Raw genomic sequence first — 23,863 nt, 5'->3', positions numbered from 1 at the left:
TACCTTCGTGTCGCGAAGAATTCCATTCAGGATTTTTGCGTAGGTTATTTTTGGAACAGGGAAAGTTTCCGGTCGACACTTCCAGATTTTCCAATTACTGCTCGCATTCCGTGTCTCTGGCTTGTAATATCGAGTTAGTTGCGTTCCAGTATTGTCAGGAGAGTTTATTCTTCGGTATTAGATCGACCTTAACGGTGATTTTACGATTGTCCGCCCTTGTCAGGGAATTACCGAAACGACGAAGTAATCGTTGGAAGCTTAATTACGGAAGAGGTGATTAATCAAGGGGTTAAAAGCCACGAAGCGATTGTAATAACGTTATTAATGGCGATACCGGATCGCAAAGCGTGTCCGTTTAGACGAACGTAAGTCGAATCCGTCTGCGAACAGTATCGAGGAGATTTCAGCGTTGTTCGGGGCTAAACAGGGCCGACTGATCGATCGGTCGAGGCGGCCCGAAACTTCGTCCCTCCGGGGGTGGTTAGGGATGACCTGTAAATGCCTCGAATCAAACGTTGCCCGTTCAACGGACGGACCCGTTCCGTTCCCGTCGCGTTCCAACGTGTTCCATCCACGAATCTTCGAATCTCCACGAATATAAGATCGACGAATTTTTCAGAGTCCATGCATTCGAAGGTGAAAAACATCTAACATTAACAATTTCCTCGAGTTCAAAACGATAGAAATCAATTGTTCCGATTAATTATACTCTCAGTTACATGCTTTTATTTAAACAAACGATTTCGCCGATCTGAGAATTTCCTTTTACTTCGAATAGTTTATATCATTTCCTCGAAGTTCCGTTTCCCAAAGATCAATTCTCCCATCCTTCCTTGATCTCTGCTGGGAGACTTTTCAGCGCGCGTTATCAACGTCGTTGATTCCTCGAATGGCGAGAGCCATTTAGAAGCCTCCGAGGAAATTTAGAAGCCTCCGAGGCGCGAGATTTTTATTCGAACCCCGCGAGTTCGTTTCCACGCGAACACGGGAGCTCGCAACGCCCGGCAAAGTTCGTTTGCTCCTGTTTCCCCGTACATTATTTTGTTCGTTTCTTTCTTTCTTGAATGTTTGAACCGGGTAGTTTCCTTTCGCTTAAAAGGACCGTGGAACACGGCGCGATGATCAAAAGGGGAGCACGCGGGGACAAAAAGGAGAAGCCGAACGAGCCGGACCGCCGCGCCGGTTCAGCGACGAAACACACAGCGCTAAAGGAGTCAAAGAAGTTTTTCGCGAGCGCACGCGCGGCCCCGGTTTGTTTTACAGCTCGCATTCTACTCGTTGTTCGTTATGGTTGGCAATTATCCGCGGGCCGGAGCTTTTAACACATTTAATCCGCGAAACTCGAGTCCGACACGGACACGACCGCCGCCTATCCTTCGGGAACCTCTGAGGTTCTTCGAATTCCTCGAACGTGGCAAATTTAATAAATATTCTATAATAAACAGAGCAGCGATTAACACTTAGGCGATCGCCTAAAAACAACTATAACTACAACCTCCTTCATTACCTTCGGTAATTCATCAATTCGGTGAGAAACTGTGTTCTGCAAAAACAAGAACCGCATTTGATGAACTGCAAATAATCCGACTTCAAGACTTACTAAACAACAAAAGAAAGGATAAACAGAATAAAAGGCGATACGTTGCTAAGCGAAAAGTGGGAGATCTCCCCATTCCGTTGGCTAAGTGTCAACCGAACAACCGTGATCCCAAACCGTTCGGACAATCGAACGCGAGGGTAGCTACTGGTTTTATCTTATTGTTACATGTTTCATTCTAGTATTCCAGAGTTTCCCATGTAGTTTACCTTTTTACGAAAAAATTCCTAATGCTTCTCGAAAGCACCCTACTGTAATTAGTTTACCGTGGTTGTAAATTATATATAACTATCGGACTCTGCGCGCGAAGGGTGAAAGGGGAGGAATATTCGCGACGAACGCGACGGGTAATGCCGTGGCGGCGTTTTCGCCCTCGCGACGGCCGGATCTTTAATTTTCGTGCTGGAGTACGACAGATACCGTAACGGCGGTGCGGAGATGGGCCCCCACCGGGGATATCGATTGTGCCCTCGTGCCTCGTCGTAAAACTTCGCCGATGATCGCGATCGTATCGTTCCCGGGGCACCGGCAGGTGCGTAGGATGGGGTCACGGGCCCTGCCTATCATTCACGGACAAGGTCCGTGGAACGGTGTCACGGTTGCGTTTCAGAACTCTCGCTGATCCGACCTCTGCTCGTCCGTGTCTTATTTTCATCGGTCGAGATTACCTGGAGCCTCGCTGCGAAACAACGCGCTACAACTTTGCTCGCGACTCAAATTTCCCGCCGCGAAACGACACTGAAGCACCGGATGATATACATTTGCGAAATGCCGTATAGAAATCGAATGCTCCCGAATACGATTCGAAAATTAATCAGCGCAAACTTTCCACTCGGAAATACGAGTGTACTCGATCGGAGTAGCAATAGTTCTACCGACGATACGTAGGCATTCGATGAAACGACGTCGAAGACGCAGATAGAGGGATAATCGGTAACGCATCGCGAAAATCGTCTGGCAATAGGTTGAGTAACGCCGCGAGTCCTTCCAGAACGTATTTAGCAGTGGCGGACTGCGGACTTTCAGCCGCAGCTGCTCGCTCGTGCCTTTCACCGGGGACCTGACCTCTCTTCCCGCGTCATAATTAGATGGACCGGGGTTTCGTCACGTCCGTGCGTCACTGACAATTAACGTAAGACGTCCGGACAGGGAGCCGTGTCGCGTTGGCTGCGGGACCACGTCCACTTTCGAAGAAACGTCCTGGCGTCCACGCGACATTCCTCGCTGCCAAGCTTCCGCTGGAGCGTCCTGCTACCGATCTGTGTCCTAACGAGCCAAATGCATCGCTAGCCGGCCCGCCCCAAAACCGTGCATGCACCGCTCGTCCGATCTCGAATTGCTTCTGGCGCGAGGAGTTCGACGATACGAAGGATGATTGATCGGTGACTGGGATAATCGGAAATGCCAGTGCTGTATATGGTAATTAACCGAGACGCGGAAGAACGCGGGATCTAATCGAAAGTGGAAACGAATATAGGCATTCGAGCAATTGCCCTGCGAAGGTAACCGGGAAATAGTCCTGATACTTGCATATTCTTGTATGGTAAGCGCGGTAACTCTAAGCTTATTACCGATGCGTAATGGGAAATCGAAAATTCCGTTATTTCTTTTCTCCGCGAGAAAGCTACTCGGCACCAACGAGTGGCTCTCTCGCGAAGCGTACCGCGAGCAGCTCCCTAAACGAATCCAAGGTTTCCGAGTGATCGGCAGTCTCGAACTCGGCTAATCGCGGAGTCGCCTAGTCGCAGTCCTCTCGAAGCAGTTCGGAAGCTTCGATCGGTGAGCAACATCAGCGATGAACCCGCCAGTCGAAGTAGCTCTCTAACCAGCGTAGTCGCAGAGAATTCGAAAACGGTAGGAGAAAAAGACGTCTCCCAGCGGGCAGGCAGTCCCGTCGCCCCCGGCGCGCGAGTATCGGCGGCGCATCGGTTATCGGTCGAAAAGCTGTTAAAAAGATCCGCTCCGCTATTACACGCCGGGCGGTTGTATACCAGCGCCGGTGCAAAGAGGATTTCCCGGGGCGCGGATTATTCAAATCCGGCTTGAAAGCCGTTTTCAATGGAGACGCGCCGATACGCCGCCGTGTCACCGGCATCCCCTCCGTCCCACGTGTCTTCCACACCCCCGGCGCCGCCCACGAGCCTCCTAACCTAAGAACAACAGTCGAAAGGAGTCAAGGTCGTCGCCGACGCCGCAACCCGCCGTTTCACCTTTCGCCTGTACTCTCGGGCCCGTTCCCCTCGCCGCTGACAGTGATCGATCGGAGCCCCTTATCGGCAGGAAAAATCGAATCCGCGTCGAATCCACCGGCGAAATAATGTTTAGGAAGCCTCGATTTCTGTTCGATCGGAAAACAGAAGATCACCGCGCCACGGGATAATCTGGTGAAACAATATTTGCGAACCTTCGACTTCTCACGGAGGAAACAAATGCGCTTGTCGGAAGACCGATGAAAATTTGAAAATTTCACTGTTAATGAGGAGCATCGAAACGATCGTTGATTTTGAGGATTCCATCGGATTTAGGTCTCGATAAAAAGAGAAGACTTGTTCTCCAGTCTCCGCTCGCTCGAACCATTGGCCATCGAATCGAAAAACGAAGGTCCTGCTTGATAATTCGGCGGCGACACGATTCGAAGCGAGGATCGCAGTCGGCGAAAGAGCGTTGTGAAAGCGTCGGGCGATAGAAAAATAGCAGGGTGGGTTTGCGGACGGGCCGAGCCCGCGCACGCATAACCAGCCTCGGAAATCATCGAGTTTAGTAGATCGGGGACGCGTATTTCCGCTCCTCTTGCGCGCGCCTACTATTTAACCTCGTTTCTTCCATATCTTCTGCCGCTGTTGCTACTGCTGCTGTTACTGCTACTGTTAGTGCTACTGCCACTGCGTTTTCCCGTGCTCGCCTTCCGCCATTGTTCGATCTTCTCCGGTCGCGCGGTCAACAAACAACCTGACTGGTCATGAATATGCAAACGCTCGACTCTCGATCTTTTCGACTTTAACTTCGTCGCGGCACTTCACGCGCTGACCGACTGGGAAACGCTCTTCTTTAGATTTCCGTTTTCTAAAGTGGAAAGATCTAAGAGCATAGCGATCGGTCGATTTGGATTGGTAATATGATAAAATAACGTAGATTCGATTTTTCCTGTAAGCCAAGTTCAATTCTAAAGCGAGTCTAAAATTTGTCTGCACTGGTAATACAAATTCCGTTCTTACAAGCTTACAGATAAACGCGTGAAACATAAAAATTAGCGATTATAGGGAAATAGTAGCCTATTGATTTCGGTTGTTCCCAAAGGCCCGCTCGCAAGCGCTATCTCGAGGGGCACGGTTAACGGGATAATAGGCTGCCAGTGTGGTTAACCGGCGAAACGGCGAAACGGCGAAACGGCGAAACGGCGGGTCGATAAAAAGTCCCAGCTGGTCGTCCTTATTTTCCCATCTTTCCGTCGATAATCGTGTTTTGGTTGGTCCGGCATTCCGTTGAACGAATACGAGCGGCGCAACGAGACGCGATCGGAGATCGCGGCGATCCATTTGGCCGGGCGTATCTAGCCGCGAGCCGCGGTACGCTCGGCGATGTCGCTTTTAATTCGGTAAGAAAGTGGGTTTCTGGGTCAGAGTGCGCCGCGATACGCGCAACACACGGCCGAGTACGGCTTCGCGCGGCTCTCGGGAAACGACTTTCTTCGGAGCAGTGCCGTATCTCTTCGCGATCGCGCGTATCGGTGCTCAGCCAGTCGGATGTTACACAATTGTCACTGTTAGACGTGGAAATACGATCGTTTGCGAAACAGGTTTAAACTTCGATTCGACTCTTCTACTTCGTCCCGAGTTTTTAGCTTCGATTTTCGAGATCCGAGATTTTAGATAGATTTTAGGTCTCGTCGGTTCGTTGACCGTTTACTCGATTAAATTAGCAGTTGACTCGCAAACTATAATTCGTCTGCGCGATAGACCGACGATTTAACGGATAAAGAAATTTCGCTAGGGACAGGAACAATCTCGGTGTTCCTGCCTCGAGGAACGCGAGCGCAACCGGTTGAAAACGAAGATTCAGAGTGTCAGTTCGAATTTCTTGAGCTCGTCTGAAGTCCGCGGGACGGTCCGCGCGAAGTCGCCCACGTTCCTCGCCGGGGACATTTTTGTCGAGAGTGAAAGTGGTGAGTTTCGACGGGGCAACGGGAACTTTTACGCTCCTCCGGCATGGAATGCGCGCCGCGATGGGGAGTAGGGGGCGGGCGGTCTCCAAGCGTTGCTTCACGCAAATTCCTAGCGAACGTTCATTACGACGGATTCTCGGCCATTTTCAGGCCGCTCGGATGCCCGTTGGGTCGTGCGATTCAAAGACAAAATTCAGAGCGAATAATAGATCATGAATCGACTACCGATCTTTACGGGAATTCCAATTTTTAAGCACCTAATCGGACGAATAGCGTTACGACGGAGAATCGTTTCTCGCGCGAAGCTACGCTTCAACCCGGATCTAATCCGGACTATAAAATGCAGTACACTTTAGGTAAAGAGTCGACGGTCCCAGCGCTATGAAACCATATTCAAAACTAGCCCGTGTCTCTCCGGCGATACGCGATCAGCGTTGGAAAGACTCGTTTCAACCTGCATAGAGCGCCACGGTTACGGTACCTATACGGGGTGTCCACGAAATGACTAGAACCTTTATTCGAATAAATAACCTTTCTTCAAAGTCATATTCATGTGAAACGATTAATCCCCTTTCGCTATACATTAAAATTTCTCCAACCCTTTAACTGTGGAATTTTATTTGAAAATTCTTGGTTCGAACGCGTAATGGAAAACAAGCGATGACTAGTATACTCGTCAACTACGATTGAAGAGTTAATAAATAAGCAAACGAAAAAATGTTGATTCCATTCCTAAATGTTCGTTTCATCTGTTCCCGCTCGCACGGCGGAAATGCCACGGAAAAGTGGAAAATTCTCGTTTCGTGTGAAAAAATCCACGCGGCCAGAACCGCTGGCGTGCCTGGCCGGAGAACCGAGATCTAACTGTACCCGGTCGCGAACGTTCCGAACGGGGATAGACGACTAGCAGGATAAGAATGTCGGGCAGCACACCGGTTGGAAAATGAATTGTGACGTGGACTGGCATTGAGGGGAACGCGCGCGAGAGGAACAGAGAGGAACGGAGAGAGAAGACGCGTGTGCGCGAACGCACGTCGAAACGAGCGCATCCACGAGCACGTTAAAACGGAGAAACGAGCCTAACCAACGTTGTCTAATTCGTCGCGTGACCTGATTTCACGGGACGCCGGGACGGATAGTCCGTGGAACCGTTGAAAATCGAAAACGAGACGATCGATGGATTTCACGGGACATTCCTCGATTTATTCTTCGAAGGAGGCCGACGTAATGGCGGCTCGCTTCGATGTGCGAGATCGAAAGCTGCAAGGAATAATTTCAATGTTTCAACAACGAAGGATTGCCGTGCGATTTTATTCTTGTTTAATATCCGATAATCGGGACGCAAGGAAATTTCAACCGATCCGGTAATTCTAAGGCTAAGGATCTGAACGCCGATCGCAAGAAAATTAGGATACAAGAAAATCGTGAACCGGTTCCTCGATGTTCTCTTTGCCTCTTCTCATTCTTCGATGGGCAACCATTTCGCGCGAGGATACTCTATTATCGCCGTCAACGAGGATTTAGGCGATCGATGCGAGTCAGGGTCGCTGAAACAAGGGTGCGAGGACGGTTCCTAGCCGGCCGAGATCTCCTCCGGCGGATTTATGATCCGTGACAGGGTTAATCGCGAAGGGGAACGATCGTCCCGCTTAACGCTGCTACCGCCGAGCATTTCAATCGTTCCGAAATTTCTTTGTCAAGCCGACAGGCGTGCGTTCATTAAGATTTCGATTGGTTTCCATCTCGGTTCGGGCATCGGTGAAACAACTTCTTAAATCATTTCTCACAGAATCTGCCTGCAGCTTGTCAACGATTACGCAGGAAACGATTAATGGGTAAAATTAATGAAAATGGGTCATTCCGACCTGTCCGCTTCTACCGTTAATCCAGCCCTCCAGCAAAGAAGTCGAACGCGATTTCCGGGGCGGGGCGGGTCGGGTAGCTGGACGTCGTAAATCGCCAGGTAACCAGGTAGTTTGTCAACAGCAGGATAATCCAGCGGTGACACTGTTGTGATCCGCGATTACCGGCAGCTTCTAGGTCGCCGGCCGTCGTAGAAAACGAACTCTCCTCGCGCCTCGGACTTTCACATTCCCAGCATTTTCGCGAAATCCTTCGTTCACGCGCCGAAAGAATCGCTTCCTTTCTCCGCGATCGCGTCGGATTCGCCACCCGTTAGCGCGTGCTCGTCCTCCCGAGCAGAGGATTCGCGAGGAAGCCGCTGGTTTGCCCTCGTTTCCGCCGGGCACGGATTTTTCAACGATTTCGAGTGGCTGCTAGAGGATTTTTAATTCTCAAAATTCCACCTTTGAAATGCTAACTTAAAAACGCATCATTTGGTTACTCGAACAACCAAAGATCGTTTCGCGTTTCTTCCGTTGCTTATGCGTCCGATGTATGATTCGACTTGACCGATTCTCCTCGAAGAAAGTAAAGAGGCCGATAAAGAGTTTTCAGCAAACGACGGACCACCGGGGTCGTTGCACCGGCCGAAAACTTCGCGAGCCGTCCGGCCGAATGCAAGAAAGCTTGGTGGCAGAGAGGAGAGCAGTCGCAGGGCGGCGCGGTCGATATTCCGCGGAAACGGTAATCGACTTTTAATTACCGATTAACCTTCGGGAGAGCCGGCCGAGTTTTATTGTCTATCAACAGGAACGGAAAGTGTGTCGCGGCGGCGCCCCGCGAGGATTTTCCTGCAGCAACGCACCCCTTTCCCCTATCCAGAAGTTAGGTTCAACAAGCTAACCGAGTCGTTTCGCTCGAATGCAGCAACTCTGTTCGCGATCCTATTTGCGAACGAACCAAACGAAACAGCATTCGCTTTCCTCTTTCGCGGAGGATCTTTTAAGAAAATCTATAACCATTCGCTCCGTTAACGATTAACAGCATCGAGAGTAGAGTCGAATTCAACTAAAAATGATCGTCCCGCGGATCCAAGTCGAATCGGAAGGCGGACGATCGACCGCGACAAACGTCGAGAACCCGGAGTGCAGTCGCGGTTGCGGTTGCACGGGGATTCCGTCGGTGCGCACGAACACCGCGACAATGTGTTTTTATTTCGTCTCCTTTTTGTTTCTCGTTGTTCGCCTCTCGAATCGATAGTGTGTGCGCGACGGTGGCAACCGAGCCGCGCGCGCGGCGTGTATTACCTCGCGATAAACGTAATTGGAATTGAAAGGCGCGCGGATATTTGTTTGTCGAGAGTTCGACCGGCTGGGTGATTCGGAATCGTCGCGTACAAAGCGCCGTCCCGGCCGGCCCTTTTTGATCTTACGCAGTCGAGACACAAAGACGAGCCCTTTCAACCCTCGGCTAGGGGTTTTTCTCCTGGCGGGGTGTGCCAATCTCAATGCCTATAATAGAAGGGTGCAGAATTACTTAGGTTCGATAATGCTTCTTTCTCCTGCTGGCCCTCTGTCCTTCTCTCGCTACCTGGCCCGATCGATATCGTTTTATTTCGCAGGACACCGGCGAAATGAAAGAGGTATCCTTGTAATCCGCCTAAATCGCTGGAATATCTGATAAACGGATGTTCGCTGGATCGTACGGGGTACTCGAGAACAGTCAACTTTCAGCGGATACCATTGAGATCGTTAAGCAGATATTTCAAGTCGCGAGTTCAAGTGTAACGGAAACGTTGAGCAACGTGTAGTAGTTGATTAGATCGAAAGCGAGGAAAACCGGGCCAGTTACTAATGTTTAAATTGCGTGTGTCGGCAAGTTTCGATTATTTTTTCAATTATCCCTCTCGATACACCTTTCCGCTTAGCAATATCGCCGCACCAAATTCGGAGAACGAAAGGATATTTTTAGTTAAACGATCGCAGATTATAGGCGAGATACTTCGTACTAATATAACTAACTAAGAGCGTAACTTCGATAACGCCTCTTTTTTCTTTTCTTTCTGTCAGTGTTCCTCTCGCCGTTCAGGTTGTTCGGCGCGTAGACCGATCGATATCGTTTTATTTCGCAGGACGAGACGCGAGACCGTTTTTCTTTTCTATTTCATTTATCTCGGCCTCTCGCCCTCCCCTTCGGACTCGAAACGCGAAGACCCATCGCACGCGAGGATCGTTTCGGCGCTAGTAAATCGCGTACGTAATCGAAGCCGCTTTTTTTCCGACGTGTTCTTCGACGGACGTCGAATCCACGTCGGCCGGGTAATGATAATAATTCTAGACGGCGAGCGATGCAATTGACTTAAAGGAAAAACAGAAGGGGGATTTCGGCTGAAAGGCGATACAAGAAATATCACCGTAAATGCCAGAATCTAAGGGGGAAAAACTTGTAGAGAAAAAAAATATTTATTTTCTGGGAACCTTTAGTTGTTAATCGACTCTCCGTTTTCGCGTCGGAGTTCACTGTGGAACGCGGTATTTCCTACACACTATCAGAAAATGCACTGCTCTTTTAATATTTTATTTCCTCCTATTCCCATAAATGCTAGGAAATCTTCAGCGCGGTAATAATAAATGCTGTAATTTGATTTCATTCCCTATAGAGTCTGCCAGGATAGAATGGAATGCAGAAACTGCTACGATACACCTGAAATAACGTACGCGAGCATCGATATCTTACTGTTCGAGATAACAGCCGACTCGCGGAAAGCGAACGGCACAGACGCGGATTAAAATACGAATTCGTATCAACGTACAAATCACCGGCTAATCGTACGATCGAACGTTAACAGGAAATGTTGCATTCGCGCGATTATCCACAGAATATTCTTTTTCTTCCCATTTACAATTCCGATCAAAGTTTGCCCCCTGCACGCGAGCGTGCGCGTGCACGCCTGTGACGCACGCGGCTGCCCAGCTCGCCGGCTCGTGATTCGGTTAACACTGGCTCCACGGAAGCTAACATTATCGTTAACGTTACTCGCTAAACGTTCGCGTCGATCGCGACCGACGCAATTACGCGGATACGTGGTCTGATCGTCTATTTTTGAATCCCCGATTGTCGAGATGTCAGCGAGCGTACATAAATCGTTGTAAAATCAGTAGAACAAAGAGCACGAGAGATATCCGCGGAGTTAACGTCGAAACGGATCCCGGGAATTAAGGCGATCGCGACGCACTGCGAACAATAGCGGACTGTTCGTCGACAACACTGCGAGCGGTGTAATATACAAAAATTGCTCATTTCTTTGAAAATATTTCACTTGCTAATGGGAGTGCTGCGACGTGCACTTCAAGTGCAATGTCTATTTGCGCGTAGTTATTAATAGTGTGAAAAGATAACGAAAATTGTGAAACATGTACATTTGTGTAATCGCTTTAAAATTAGGAGAAACACATTAGAGAATTATTGCTTCCGAATAGAAGCGATACGGTAACAAATAGGATTTAAACGAATAAACGAATGAAACGAGAATCAATTTAATCTAATCCCATTTCTATCGCTCACCGATAGAAAAATAGGAAATATCGTGAATTAGTTGAGATGAAATGATTCGTTCGGATAAACAGTCTTCGGTATTCCGAGCAGAGACCCGTCCCGTTCCGCGTGCTCTCGGTACGAAGTGCAACTCCGCTTATCGCAGTCCGTCCGCGTATTGCAGTGTAAACGCGCACTTAAAGCGTATTGTTTAACTATTTCGCGGGGATTGTTTGGCAAACGTTGCTCGCCACGCGACGAACGGGACACGGGGACGAAAGCTGCCCGGCCGGGGAGCGTCGTTAGACGCGAGCCAATTTAATCGTCACTCCTTTGATTTTATTTATCTCCGAGCGTGTTTACGTTCGCTCGAAAACGCTTCTTATCTGGACGCTGATACCCAGAACGCGGACGTTTATGCAGATTCAGTCGCGAGCGTTCATGTATATGCATGCGAATTAGACGGAATTTGATTTTCTCCGCCAGGGGCTTCGCGCGTCACCGGTGACACGTATATTCGAACGTATCGGAATAAACGCGAAGAAACTGATTATCCCCGCGCGTAATCTCCGGTAGAATAAGCCTAACGCGTCTAATGAAGAAATATACGCGCATATTCGCCCTGAGAGTTCGTTAAAGTAATTACTTTCTCGAGTCGCAGAGGTGAACCGGTTCTTCGAGTGATTTTCGACTCGGGAAAGATACCAACAAATCGACGCTAGTGTCGCAGTGTAAACTGGATCGTCAACCGAACGATATAAATATGAAGCGCGAGCGGAAAATAAACATGGACGCCCGGCAAACATTTCCCTTTGTAATTCGTTATCGGCGCTCTTCTTATTCGTCGTCGCTGGCGAGTACTTTCGGCGTCGAATTCGTACCGCTGTAGTACGGTTTTCTGCTTTGTCAGTGATATTTCTGTTGGCCGTCGTTCGCGAGCGGCCGTGCGCGAGAATAGAACAACAAGTTCGAATCGCGCGATTTCCAAAGGATTCCTGAGTCATAACCTGATTCATTGGCGCAGACGTCGCGTCGGTCGCCGCGCGTGGAACGCGGTTGAGCGCCGCTGTATCGTCGTGCATTGAAAATCACTTAGAGACAACAACGCTCTTATCGAAGAAGAATCGTCACGTATGGTCGCGTTTACGTGCACACACGGTTCGACAGCGCCACGCGTCCATCGGGAGAATTAACTGTAGTTTGAAGGTGGCTCGAGCCCGAGGAGAACGAGGCGCTCCCCGCGGCCCCCGTGACGGCGAGAGCAGGACGTTGCGACGACTACGACGACTACGACGACGCCGGCCGACTGCGAGAGCCCCGATGCGAAAGGAGAGACACGTGTATGAGTGTGTAAACGTGCACGCGCGCCGCTCCGTATTACCTTCCCCCGGGATGCACAACAGGCGTCCGAAAAATAGGGTGCTCCAAAGATAGCGTTGCAATTGCTTTCGAACCCTTTCGAAGCACCCGTTCCACGTTTATTTCCGTCGCCGCACGAAATTCATTCCTTCCGCGGTGCCCTCGGAATTAGGTTATCCCGTAACGCGTTATCGCGGCTCCTCTCGGCTCGAAAGCAATTTTTCTCCGACGACTCGAAACGAGCGGAGTAATTTTAGACGCTCGAGTATATTTACGCCGTCGAACGTATCGTACGGAAAAACAAATGGAAATTTATAAAAATACAAGCCGCCGGAATTTCCGAGTGCAACACGTCCTCGGTTATTTCTGTGTGTTCGAATCCCGCGACAGCGTGGTTTCCATCGAGGCTCGCCAGTCGAACGCCCCAATGGCGGCACTCGGGCTCGCACATAAGCATACGTATCGTCCAGAAACTATCGCGCACTTAGGTATACGTCAACGTCGATCGATTAGCCGGCCGAGTCACGGACAACCCGGACGCCTGAAATCTTTCCCGTCGTAAACCCGGGAACAGTCTCGGGATCGCAGCTGGAAACATCCGACGGACGGGAGCAATTTTCGGGACACCCTGTGCGTGTGCAGTCGCACTCATTATTCGCCGGGAGGAGAAACCTCGGGCGCGCGTGCACGATGAACGGAGACAGAGCCGGCCGAACGGAGAAGGAGGTGTTACGGGTCGAACGTTCGGAGAAGGAGGGACGAGTTCCGACCGAGTGGAAACGAGAACGAAGATGCCGGGCACCCTCTCCCGCTCCGCTCCTCTATTTCGCTTCATCCAGCGCAAAGGGAACCCCGTGGAAAGAGAGGAACATCGACCAGGCACGGTGACACACGTCGGTCGGACAAAGACGGACGCGGCGAATAACGTGTGGCACATTTTCGAGATAACCAGAGCTGCCCCGCGGTTTTTACTCGGCCCCGACCAATTCTTTTCTCGGACTTTCTTTTGTCGAGGCGCAATAACGCGTAAAGATAAATAAACTGTCAGCCGCGGAACGGATACAGCGCCAGGGATTCGTTAGAATAGTTTAACGCGGAGCGGAGCGACGCTTCGATGGAACATTCCAGTTCTTTATTTTCACTTGTGGTTCCAGGAAAATATTCAATCGCGGGACGAGCATGCATAGACGCGCTATGGATCGTTAATAAACTGGAAATATCGGGAATACGTTTTAAAGGGTTCCCGGATACCGGGAACTCGATTCGCGCGGATTACCCGTCCGCTTATCGATTCCTTGAAATGCCCCGATAACGAGTCGCGCTCGTAACAACAATTAACCCGTAAATCTTGGAAAACATTGTGACAGTTAATATATCGCAACTTGACGCGTACGCCAAGCATCCCGTGGGAATAATCCGGCGTCGAGGATTCGACCGATTCGTAGGACTCCGTGGCGACGTAATAAAAGGGGGAAACGTGGCGCTTTAGAACGCGGCCTAACCTCGATCCCAGGGAGAAAACGATTTTAAATAAGCGCTTCTCGGAAGCGCATAGACTCACGGCCGGTCGTCTTCGCTTTTCTTTCCGCGTCGCGGCTCTTCGGGGAAACGTGGCTTCACCGAATTCTTGGCGGGCCGAAAAATTCATCCAGCTTCTCGGTGCCGATAATAAACGTGGATTTACGAGCTCCTTCTGTTGAGTCTATCGATTGGTCTGTCGATGGTTTCAAGGCCAGCAAGGAGGCGCACCGTTCCGAAGGGTCTCGAAGAAGCCTTCGAAGACTACCTAATAAGTTTTCAACCAAGAATGCTCGACCGTGGTACTCGAATTCTGCGGCGTGTCGCGTCCGAATTCTCGGCTCAATTATTTTCAGGTTAGCCGTAATGGCAGCGACGACCAATCACCGATCACGGCATGCCCTAGGCCAGGCGAGGACTGGCTATCCGCGTCGCGCGTCATTTACGAGCGTCGATCGAGGTATCGATAGCGCGCCGCATCGAGAGACGAGCGCGTTTTGCGCGGTTAAAAATTAATCGCGCGCGATTCGTTTATCTGTGACAGACGTAGAGGTTAAGGGTGCCCAGGGATCCGGTTGAGACGAGAAGAATGAAAACTGAACCGGGTGGAGTTCGCGAGCGAGCAGGCGGAGAGAGGGAGACGCGCGCCAACCGGCGGAACAGAGACGCGAAGGGAAGCAGAGGAACGAGGCTGCGGGAGCGAGAGGGCGAAGCGGGATAGAGGGAACGGAGATAGAGACGGGCCAGTTAGAAATGCCGAGAGAGAGAAGAGAAAGAGGCGTACCAAGTTCGTCGAGGAATGGAAACGTGACGCGACTCGCGCAATCGAGAAGCGAACGCCGGAGGACCGAGCAACCGAGGGACCGACGGGGCAGAGAGAGAAAAAGTAAACAAGGCGCGAGCGAGAACCGATTAATGGAACGAGGAGAACGAGCGTGCCTGCCGCGGAAGGGGCGAGCGAGCTCGCCGACGAGAAAGGGAGACGGAGAAAGGTTGCAGAGCAGCGGACTCCGAGACGCAGGTAAGAAAGGAGCGACCAGCTGTTTCCTCGTGTGACGTCACGCAGGTGCCCCGCGGCCGACTGCAGCAACGAAGGTGGACAGGTGGACAATGCTCCTAACCCACTACTCATATCTGGATCCTGTTTTCCGCTCCGCTGTCTCGTCGTGGTCCGCCATGTTTTTTTCTGCCACTTTACGCGCCACTTTTCGCGAAAATATCGGTAATGGAACCTGCGAATCGGCTAACGGAACGGAGTGCGCGTCCCGCCGATCTTCGGCGCAGGCCTCGCCGTTCTTTCAGCTAAATTATTTCCACTTGCGCGTAACTGTAATGTATGTGTGTTCCAACTGATTTATACGCCGGCCAGTGGTTCTCAACCTGCCTCGCTGTGACCGCAAAACGCTCTCGCCACGATAAAACGTTTATCTCTTCGGTTTATCGTGTTGTTGAGAAATCCAACGGAAATCACTGTACTCCACGGATAATTGGACGCGAAATAAGTCGAATATCTTCTGGGGACATTTTCACGGAAGAACGATTGGTTTTTGAAAACGGTTTTGGCAGCATTTCTTTGTGCCGTTGTATCGACAGTGTCTCGATGCCTAACCTCTTTGGCTTCACGGTCGACGAACAATGATCCAGACCTAACCTAGATCTTCCGGCTACGTGATGTTTCAGTTTCAAGGGCAATTTGCTACGTTCAGTGCCGTGTAGAGTTCTCGGTTGGTCCTAATCTCTCTCGAAAACAGCTCTCGATTTCAATTCGGTGATCGTTCGCGGATCGTAACGGTGCCACTCGTTAGAACCGTTTGATTGCTTCATCGAACGCGCCACGTGGTCCTCTAATCATTTCCCAAATAAAATATTTACTTCCACAGTGAACGCTCTACCGAGGGAAAACAATGGAGATAATTAATGACATCGCACACTTTGGTTTTCAACGTTTCCCCGAATATATTCGCGAATAAATATCACGACATATTCAATAAATCGTTATTATCGACAATATAATCGTTATCGCGCAGTTGAATTTGAAACATCGATTAAACGCTTCGCCGCCGAACGTGGAAAAAATCCACGAATCGAAGTTGGTCGCTTTGGCAGTCGGAAACGCTCCGAACATGGCGGAGCGTAAAGCATTTCGAGAAAAATGTCGGTTCGAACAAATGCACGCGGGAAACGTTTGAGCGCGGACCGTAAACGTTTAAACGAATTTTCAAGTATCCGTTTACGATACACGGAATTGTTAATTGCACGCGGAAATGTGTAAACGGATAATCCGCGGCTCCGGTTACCAGACGGATTGTCGACCGTGTCGCGAACAGTCCTCGTGATGGCGGAATTGTGCAGCCTCGCGTTCCGAAGCGGCGCGGATTCTTCGGTGACAGAAAATGTCGCACCGAATTCGCCGCATACTCGCGGATTTTCTTCGAACTCGCGTAACGCGTTTCGCGTTTCCAGTTAGTGAATTTCCGTAAAATAATCTTCCGTTTCAGAGGATCCGCGCGACATCGGCCAGTCTCAGCTGCGTCGCCCTCATCGTCGGTTGTTCGCGACGAGTGAATGGTTCGAGCTCGGCGAGTCCAACTTTCGTAAAATTCGAGTCGCCGGGCTGAAACAATTCGCTGCGTATAAAATAAATGAACTTTCATAAAATTGATTGCTCAAGAAACAAGGAACGCGCACGATCGCGAGCGAATTCCTTCGAACCGAATGCTCGTTGCACCGTTGGGAAAAAACCTCGGTTCGCCGTGCGAATCTCAACGCTACATACTTAGCGATATCGGGTACAGGAGCCGCGTGCTCGGATGGAGCGGATACTTTTGCGACGGTCTCTACGCCGCGGAATAATTTATTTAAAACGATAGCGGCGGATGACGAAACAAGAGCGCCGGCCAAACACGCGTCGCTCTCGTGGCTCAATTAATAAACTCGTCGGCGTGGATAAAAATAATTAGCCGCGAATGCGATCCGGGGACTCGGTGCGCGATTATCAGGTGCGCGGGGCTCGAGGGATCGATCGATTTTTATTTCCGTCGTAAGGAGCGGAGCGTCGTTGAAATAATTATCGTTTCTCGGGGACGTCGGTTGCCGAGGGAGTTTCTTTCCAGCGGCGGAGTCCGTCTCCGATGGAACTTGGAAACCCGAAATAATCGCTCGGCGGTCGCGTCCAGCCGCAATATTGTTACCTCATAACGTATTTTTTACGCGAGGTATTTATAAATCGCTCGGATCCGCCTGGACGCGTCTCGCGATGAACAGTGTCGGTCGAGGTGAATTTCGGATTCAAAGAAGAAACCCGCGTTTCTTCCGTCGCAAATGATGCTTCTCATGTTCTTGTTTCTTATTTCTGAAGAAACGAGTATAACATTCTTCTCCATTTTCGATCATCAACGGTCAAGTGTCTGTAAATGTTCGATCTGAACGAACAGAACGATCCGATTCGGTCCGATACGCCTCGGTCCGCGTTATTTATAGCGTAAGAGTCTATAATTGAACCGAAGAAACCAGCGATGACTTTGAAATCTTCGGAAGCATCACTATTTTTTGATGAAAACGCCGGTGCAACGACGCGACACGCTCACCAATGATTCGTCGGGCAATATTTCCTATTAGTCAGATTATCAGCGCGCGATATCTACAAATCGACGGGTGATTTCACTAAAGAACACTCTCGCCAACCTAAACACACGGCGATCGAAGGCATCGGGCACTGGGCGGCCGTCCACGTGATTCGGTGACGTATCCTCGAGATACGCGCCGAAGAAAGCCAAGAAATGAGTAATCGCGAGATAAAGGGAACTCTTATTCAACAATTGTTTTTAATCGCCGGCGTACCGGTTGCGGTGTACAGTGACTGGTCTCGGCGAAAACGATTCGGATTGCTGGAAGGCCGTATCGACGATTGCTCGGAGCGCAATAATATACGATTACAATGTTATCGTGGTAACGGTAAACTATATATAAATCGCAGGAGAACATAAAAATGACAGATCTGGCCAAGATCACCGGTGGTTCAGCTCGTCGACAGCACGAGAACGTCGCGTCGTTGCGACCGAGCCGAATATTATCGGTTCGGATATCGCGGGTACTTGCCATAGTTGGCCGTTGAATTCCCTAAGTAGGCAGGTATGCGTATGACTAACAGCGTCTCCGTCGGACAACGAGAAGTCGTCCTTCTCTGTGCACCTGGATGCCCGTGTTCCCTTCTCCGTCTCGCCCACGTGGCCGCCTCACAATTAAACGTCTCCGCGAGGGCTGCCCGAAGGAGGAGGATTACTCAGCCGAGCACATTGTTTTCATTGTCCGGCGGGTTACGATGCCGTGCCCGATAGCCGGACGAAGCCGGCGACTGCGAGGGAAGCACCGAGATTCCCTTCAGGTGGTGCCTCGGACGTTGCGGGCCTGTCCGGATTTCGACACCGACTCAGATTTTCCGCGCTCTCTCGTCTCGGTTTCATGAACTCGTCGCCGTACGATGTCCCCCGCCGCCGACCTCGACCAGTTCCAGGGTCGATGATTCGCGAGAAACGCGAACGGACGATTCGTCCGTTGCAAGCGCGCGTTAACTTCGAAGGTAGCGCGTCGAGAATAGCAAGATAGTCTCGCTTGTACGTTCTTTCCCGGTTAAGCTCAGGGTGAGCAATCATTCGCGCGTTAGTTGGGATTGAATCGAAAACAATAGAGAGCAGTCGTCGAGAGTGCGCGTAGACCGCTCGAAGGACGAAAGCAACGACAGACTCGACGAACAATCGGCTCTATTGTTGCAGCAATCCTTCGCTTTACGACTCGTTCGTTAGAATTGTCCGAATTTTCTGGTACAACCTCTATTCGTCGTGGCCACGAGTCGGAGGTTTAAGAAATCTAGCCGGCTGGTTTAAGAGGCTACCTGGTGGTACAAAAGCGTGGGTCACCAGCGACAACCGACCGAGAAGAAATCCGGTTGGAGCGTAGCGGAGTCCATCGGTGGCCTGTTGCCGGTAAACAAATTCGTTCCGCGCGATAAAGACCAGGAGAAAAAGGAAAAACGCGCCGGCGTCGAAGCGAGTTTCTCGAGTCGATCGCGATCAGCGGAACCGGCTCCGAGAGCTCGCGAGAGTATCGCCTTCGGGACGAGCGAGCGGATCGCTATTTAAACAGCTGCTCCGCGGAATCTCGCGTTTGACCTATAATTAAATGCGCTATTTTTCGCCGCGCGCGCCGATCTTACGCCCGATACCGTTCCTCGCGGACGCCGCTCGGCCCAGAAGGTCGCCGACGAAACGGGGAGACGTGGCGTTGCCGTGCCGACGGAATTCCGTAGCCGGGCCACTAGATTTTTCGTTCGGAAACGCGGTTTCCCGGGGAAACGAACTTTCCTCGCGCAGTCGACTCTACTAGTCGTTTTCACGCTAGATTTACGGAACAACTATGCACTGGTATTACAATTTTCCCGATCTGTATAAACGAACGCGTAGTTCTACGCGGTAGAACCAAGAGAATAAAGTGTAAACGTTCGTAAATCGCAATGGACTGAAATTCGAAACAATTAAACGAGTAATTCGCTGGAACCTTTCTCGGTCGAACGTCGCCGTATCTAAAATCGATAACTACGGACGGATAATTGAATTATTCGCGTAACGAATGATTGGTACGCGGTTCTCTGTTTCTCCGATATTTCAGATTTCGACGCGTTGATAAATCCGTCGTGGAAAGAGATTCGAGGAAATGCCCGTCCGCGAACGATCGGTCCAACCGGAATATCTACCGATCCGCGCGATCGTTGAAAACCGAGAGTGACCCAGAAATCGCGACGTTCGAACCGCGCAAGAAAGCGACGCGTCGGTTCGGCCGATTTGTCGGGACGATTGTTGAAAACCGTCCCGAAGAACGAATACCGGCAAGTGGTTAATCACGTTATGACGGCGACCGCTGCCGAGCCGGGACCAAAATAAATCGTCGGCTAGTTTCGCCGGAGCGTATCCGAGCCACGCGAAATAGTTGATTAGTTGCTTCATCGTTGTGTTCCGTTCGCCGGTGGGCCGGGCCGGACCGAATTACCCGGCTTCGGAACGAGTGAATTTCGGGAACGCGGAACGCACACCGTTATTATCGTTATTATCATTTTGGCCGTGTTGCGAGCGGAATTTTCGAAATGCTGTCGGCGTTGCGGTCATTAGCGTCGGCTAATCGTGAAACGCGGACGGATGCAGGGACCTCTCGGTGATCCGCGTCGACGGACGTTAACCCGTTAGGATTTTCCCTCGAGACTCTGCCTTTTTTCGAACGCTTGCGTACCTTTTTTCCTCTTTATACTTGTACACCGCTAACACGCTTGCGGTGTATATTCGCGTCGACGCGTTGAATCATCTGTCGCTTCGTAGATGTTCGAGGAAAGAGACCCGTTCGAATTATCGGACGCCGACAACAGGAGAGTCGTGTATAATTCCGACTGAAAAGCGACGAGCGATGCTCGTATTCATTAAATTCAGTATAAAATCTTCGCCGCGAGTCCGGGTCGATACCGTAAGCCAAGGGGTTAATGGAAGGTTAACGCATCGCGGACGAGTGACGAGATATCTCGCGTGCTTGCGTGCCGCTTCCAACGGGCATCAAGCTTCTAATTAAATACGCGTTTCCAAAAGAATATTCGAGAAATAATTCGATCGAAATTATCCGGGTATACTCGACCATCGTACCGTAGATTAAAACGAAAAAACAAACGATCAATCGTATTTTAGTCGTCGCAGTCGAATTCGGGTGACAGCATTCCTTTGCGTCAACTCGACGACTCCATTTTCTTGTCGACGTTACGGTCGTTACGATTAAGAGAACTGTTTCGGTTTCACGGGAGTAGTTCCGCCGAGTATTTATTCGCCGGTACACGCGTCAATCGTTAATAATTAAAGGACCATAATTAAAGAATCTCCTCCGTCCACGGCGGGAATATCGATTTCGAGTCGACAGCGAGTGCGGCCGATAAACACGCTTCACGCGCGAGAAAAGACGTCTAGACGCGGTTAGCAACGGAACGTCTGGCCCGCGATGCGTTAACGAATTCCGCGTGGGTTTATGAAAGAAGCACGGACGTTGCGGAAGTCGGCGGAGATAACGTTGCCACGCCAGATCCTGTAAACACGGTTATCCGCGGCGTTGATCGTGCACGTTCTCGCGTTGCAATTACTGGAAAGGATACGAGGAGAGGTCCGCCCGAGTCCTCGCGTCTTACGGTTACGCTAAGCGACTGCTCGCTGCTAATGAAAGAACCAGTCCGTTTCTTCGACGCTGCGCGAAAGTCTCGTTTCGAATTTAGTCGCTGCCTCCATTGTCCGTTCGCGAGCGTACAACGGAAGCCGCGTTCAGACGCGAACGCTTTTCGGCTGCTCGAGACGATTTCACGGTGTTCCGGGGAATTAACGAACGAGCGCGCGATGATCTTTTCCAAATTGAAACTCTCGCGAGGCGTAGATTCGACTGCGAAGAGAAGAAAAGCGACGACATTCTAGACACATTTCAACTAGGATATTTTCGTTTCGCGTAATCGGTGGGAAAGTGAAGGTACTCGCTCGTTTTCGGAATGCCACGCTCGCCATTGAAAGTGTCGAGGGCTGATAGTGTGTGCTCGGTTCGCGTTGAACGAGGGCCGTTGTCTCGGTAAATGGCTCGGGTCCCGAGGCGCACGAGATTAGGGTATCGATACGTCGAACACAGCGTTCGACGAGGAGTAGGAGGCACTTTCGAAGGTGACTAAAGCCGCCTAAATATAGCGGCCGCTGCCACTGAAAATAAAGATGGGAGTGCCGGCTCCGTTCGACAAACGATTGCGCTCCGCTCTGACGCGCTCGGCCGTTTCGGGCCGAAACTCTTCGAAACCTTAACCCTCCGACGCTGCTCGCGGAGTGCACTCGTCGCGAGAAACTAATCGATTCACCTTCCGCCGGGAACATCGAAACGTACAAGTTGCGAGGTATATTTCTGTCGTCGGAATAAATCGATCAAACGGACGGCGTAGCGGTGGAATTTGATTAAAAATAATTCCTCGAAAAGCGATCGTTTCTCCAGAAAACGATCGAACAGGCGTTGAATTACCTCGCGCCGCGTCCGCGAAGATGCTAACGCGGACGGAGGGAAGGAGAGAGAGAGAGATTCGAGGAGGAGACGGAGACGGAGCGTGTACAAACGACAGCGGGCGACGGAAAATAAATCACTATTGTTGGCACACGTTCATCGACATGTATTAATAACGCTTGTGCAGCACGGACGGTCAGCGTTACACACGCCTGGCGGCGGGAATGATCCGCTCGATTGCGTAACCGAGCGTTCAATGATAGCGTTCCCGATGGGATCTATCATTCCGCTGAAAACAATGATCGGGCCCGATTGGTTCACCCTGTAATTACGCGCTTTTGTAAGCCGCCGGAGCCCGGCTTTAAAAATGAACTTTCACTTCTTTCCGCGGCCAAGAAAACTATATCGGGGCAACTCGCTCCTCCGCGGATTTCTACTCGTCACCGTTGCTAGCCTACTTACGAGGAGAGGGCCCGACAGAAAAATCTCGTTTCGAATCGAACTCTACGCGCGCTATAACACGCGTCTAACGAAAAACCCTGGTGGCTTCTTTCGGAATGGTCCTCCGTTTTTCAAAGAAATTCTGAACGAGGATCGTTACCTATATCTATTTTCCGATCGCTTTCGTGGGAAGGCTAATATTAAAGAGAAAATATTGTGACGTTCAAGTTCGAACAATCGTCAACGTTTTGGTTGTCCGCGCAGTGATTAATGTCGCGTAAACTCCCGAGATTGGCTACTTGGAAACTCGGCTTTATGGATCCATAATTCTCGAAGGAAATTGATAATCTTCGGAAATCCGTTTAGAAATCTTCTTAGAAATCTTCCAGAAGCCTGCCCCGCTCGCCTCTCGCAATTCGCAAAAACTTGCTGCGCTACTAAGGACGGGAACAAATGTTTGAACACCGTGTGAATTATAAAATGCTCCTCGGAGTTCTCGACCGTTCACGCCGGTTAAACCAAAACCGAGTGAAAACGAAGAAAGGAGCGTCCTTTAGACGCGAAAACGGACGTTGTTTGTTTCGAGGGAAAACATTGGTTCGTTAAGCACGCGCTGGAAAGACGTACCACACGCGTCGAGATGTTTTCAGTCGAAAATTGCCAATGACGTGTACGCAACGATAGTTTTGCTGCGTCGCTCGTGCTGCATGGATTGCTTCAAAATGTATCTCGTTTTAACCCTTTGAACTCCGTAGGCTCCAATATTGCACCAGTTATAACATTAAATATTTCAACGAATCAAAGAAACTACTCTAAAATTATTAAATTTTCCACGCATCCAGATTTCGTACTGAAAAGAGAAATAAAAGATCGAAGGAATGTTACAGCATTTATCATTTTCACTAGAGATACCATAAAAATTAGTTGCAGTTACTGATAAATTACAAAACCATCTGGAGTGGTAAGGATACATAACTGAAACAGGTAAAAGCAAAGTTGTTCGTCGACTTTGCGAAATCTCGGAATTCGTGTTCAGCGCGAGAGGTTAAGCACGCGCGGAAAAGCTGAAAATTTGTACGTCGAGCAAACACTAGCAAGAGGGATTTATTCTGTATCGAGCGTTACGAGTTTATTCGGAAACGCGATGCGTATGGTCTAGGAGAGAACGCTGTACATTGTCTGCGGGATCCCTAGGAAAGTCGATGGAGCGGCCAGAAGGAGAAAGAGGGGAAACCTCGGGACGGCGGAGGGAACAGCCTGGGAACGGGACAGGGGTCGGCGGTACGGGGGAAAAAGAGAAGAAAACCCGGGGAAGCGACACGAAGGACGGCTTTCCATTTGCGTTCGACCGTTTTCATTAA

General features: G+C 50.3%; 2 protein-coding genes across 3 annotated transcripts in view; one reads left to right on the top strand and one right to left on the bottom strand.

Annotated features, from left to right (window-relative positions):
- eag (potassium voltage-gated channel protein ether a go-go) overlaps positions 1 to 14,417 on the bottom strand; it is a 131,582-nt gene extending 117,165 nt beyond the window's left edge. Inside the window, exon 1 of the mRNA XM_076367369.1 lies at positions 14,056 to 14,417. The gene's annotated coding sequence lies outside the window, so the exon portion shown is untranslated. The remainder of the gene's footprint in view (positions 1 to 14,055) is intronic.
- Positions 1 to 23,863, top strand: part of LOC116434736 (uncharacterized) — an 80,254-nt gene that overhangs the window by 14,682 nt on the left and 41,709 nt on the right. The window contains exon 1 of one of the 2 annotated variants that reach the window (XM_031993393.2): positions 14,578 to 15,033. The exons of the other annotated variant lie outside the window; for it this stretch is intronic. Within the exon in view, the coding sequence (XP_031849253.1) occupies positions 14,766 to 15,033 (268 nt within the window). The 5' untranslated portion in view covers positions 14,578 to 14,765. Of the gene's footprint in view, positions 1 to 14,577; positions 15,034 to 23,863 lie in introns of those variants that run through there. 2 annotated transcript variants of the gene reach the window in all.

This window comes from Nomia melanderi, chromosome 4 (assembly GCF_051020985.1).
Source record: "Nomia melanderi isolate GNS246 chromosome 4, iyNomMela1, whole genome shotgun sequence".
In the NCBI taxonomy this organism is placed as follows: domain Eukaryota; kingdom Metazoa; phylum Arthropoda; class Insecta; order Hymenoptera; family Halictidae; genus Nomia; species Nomia melanderi.
The sequence above is the reverse complement of the archived record's forward strand: the minus strand, read 5'-3'. Positions and strand labels throughout refer to the sequence as shown.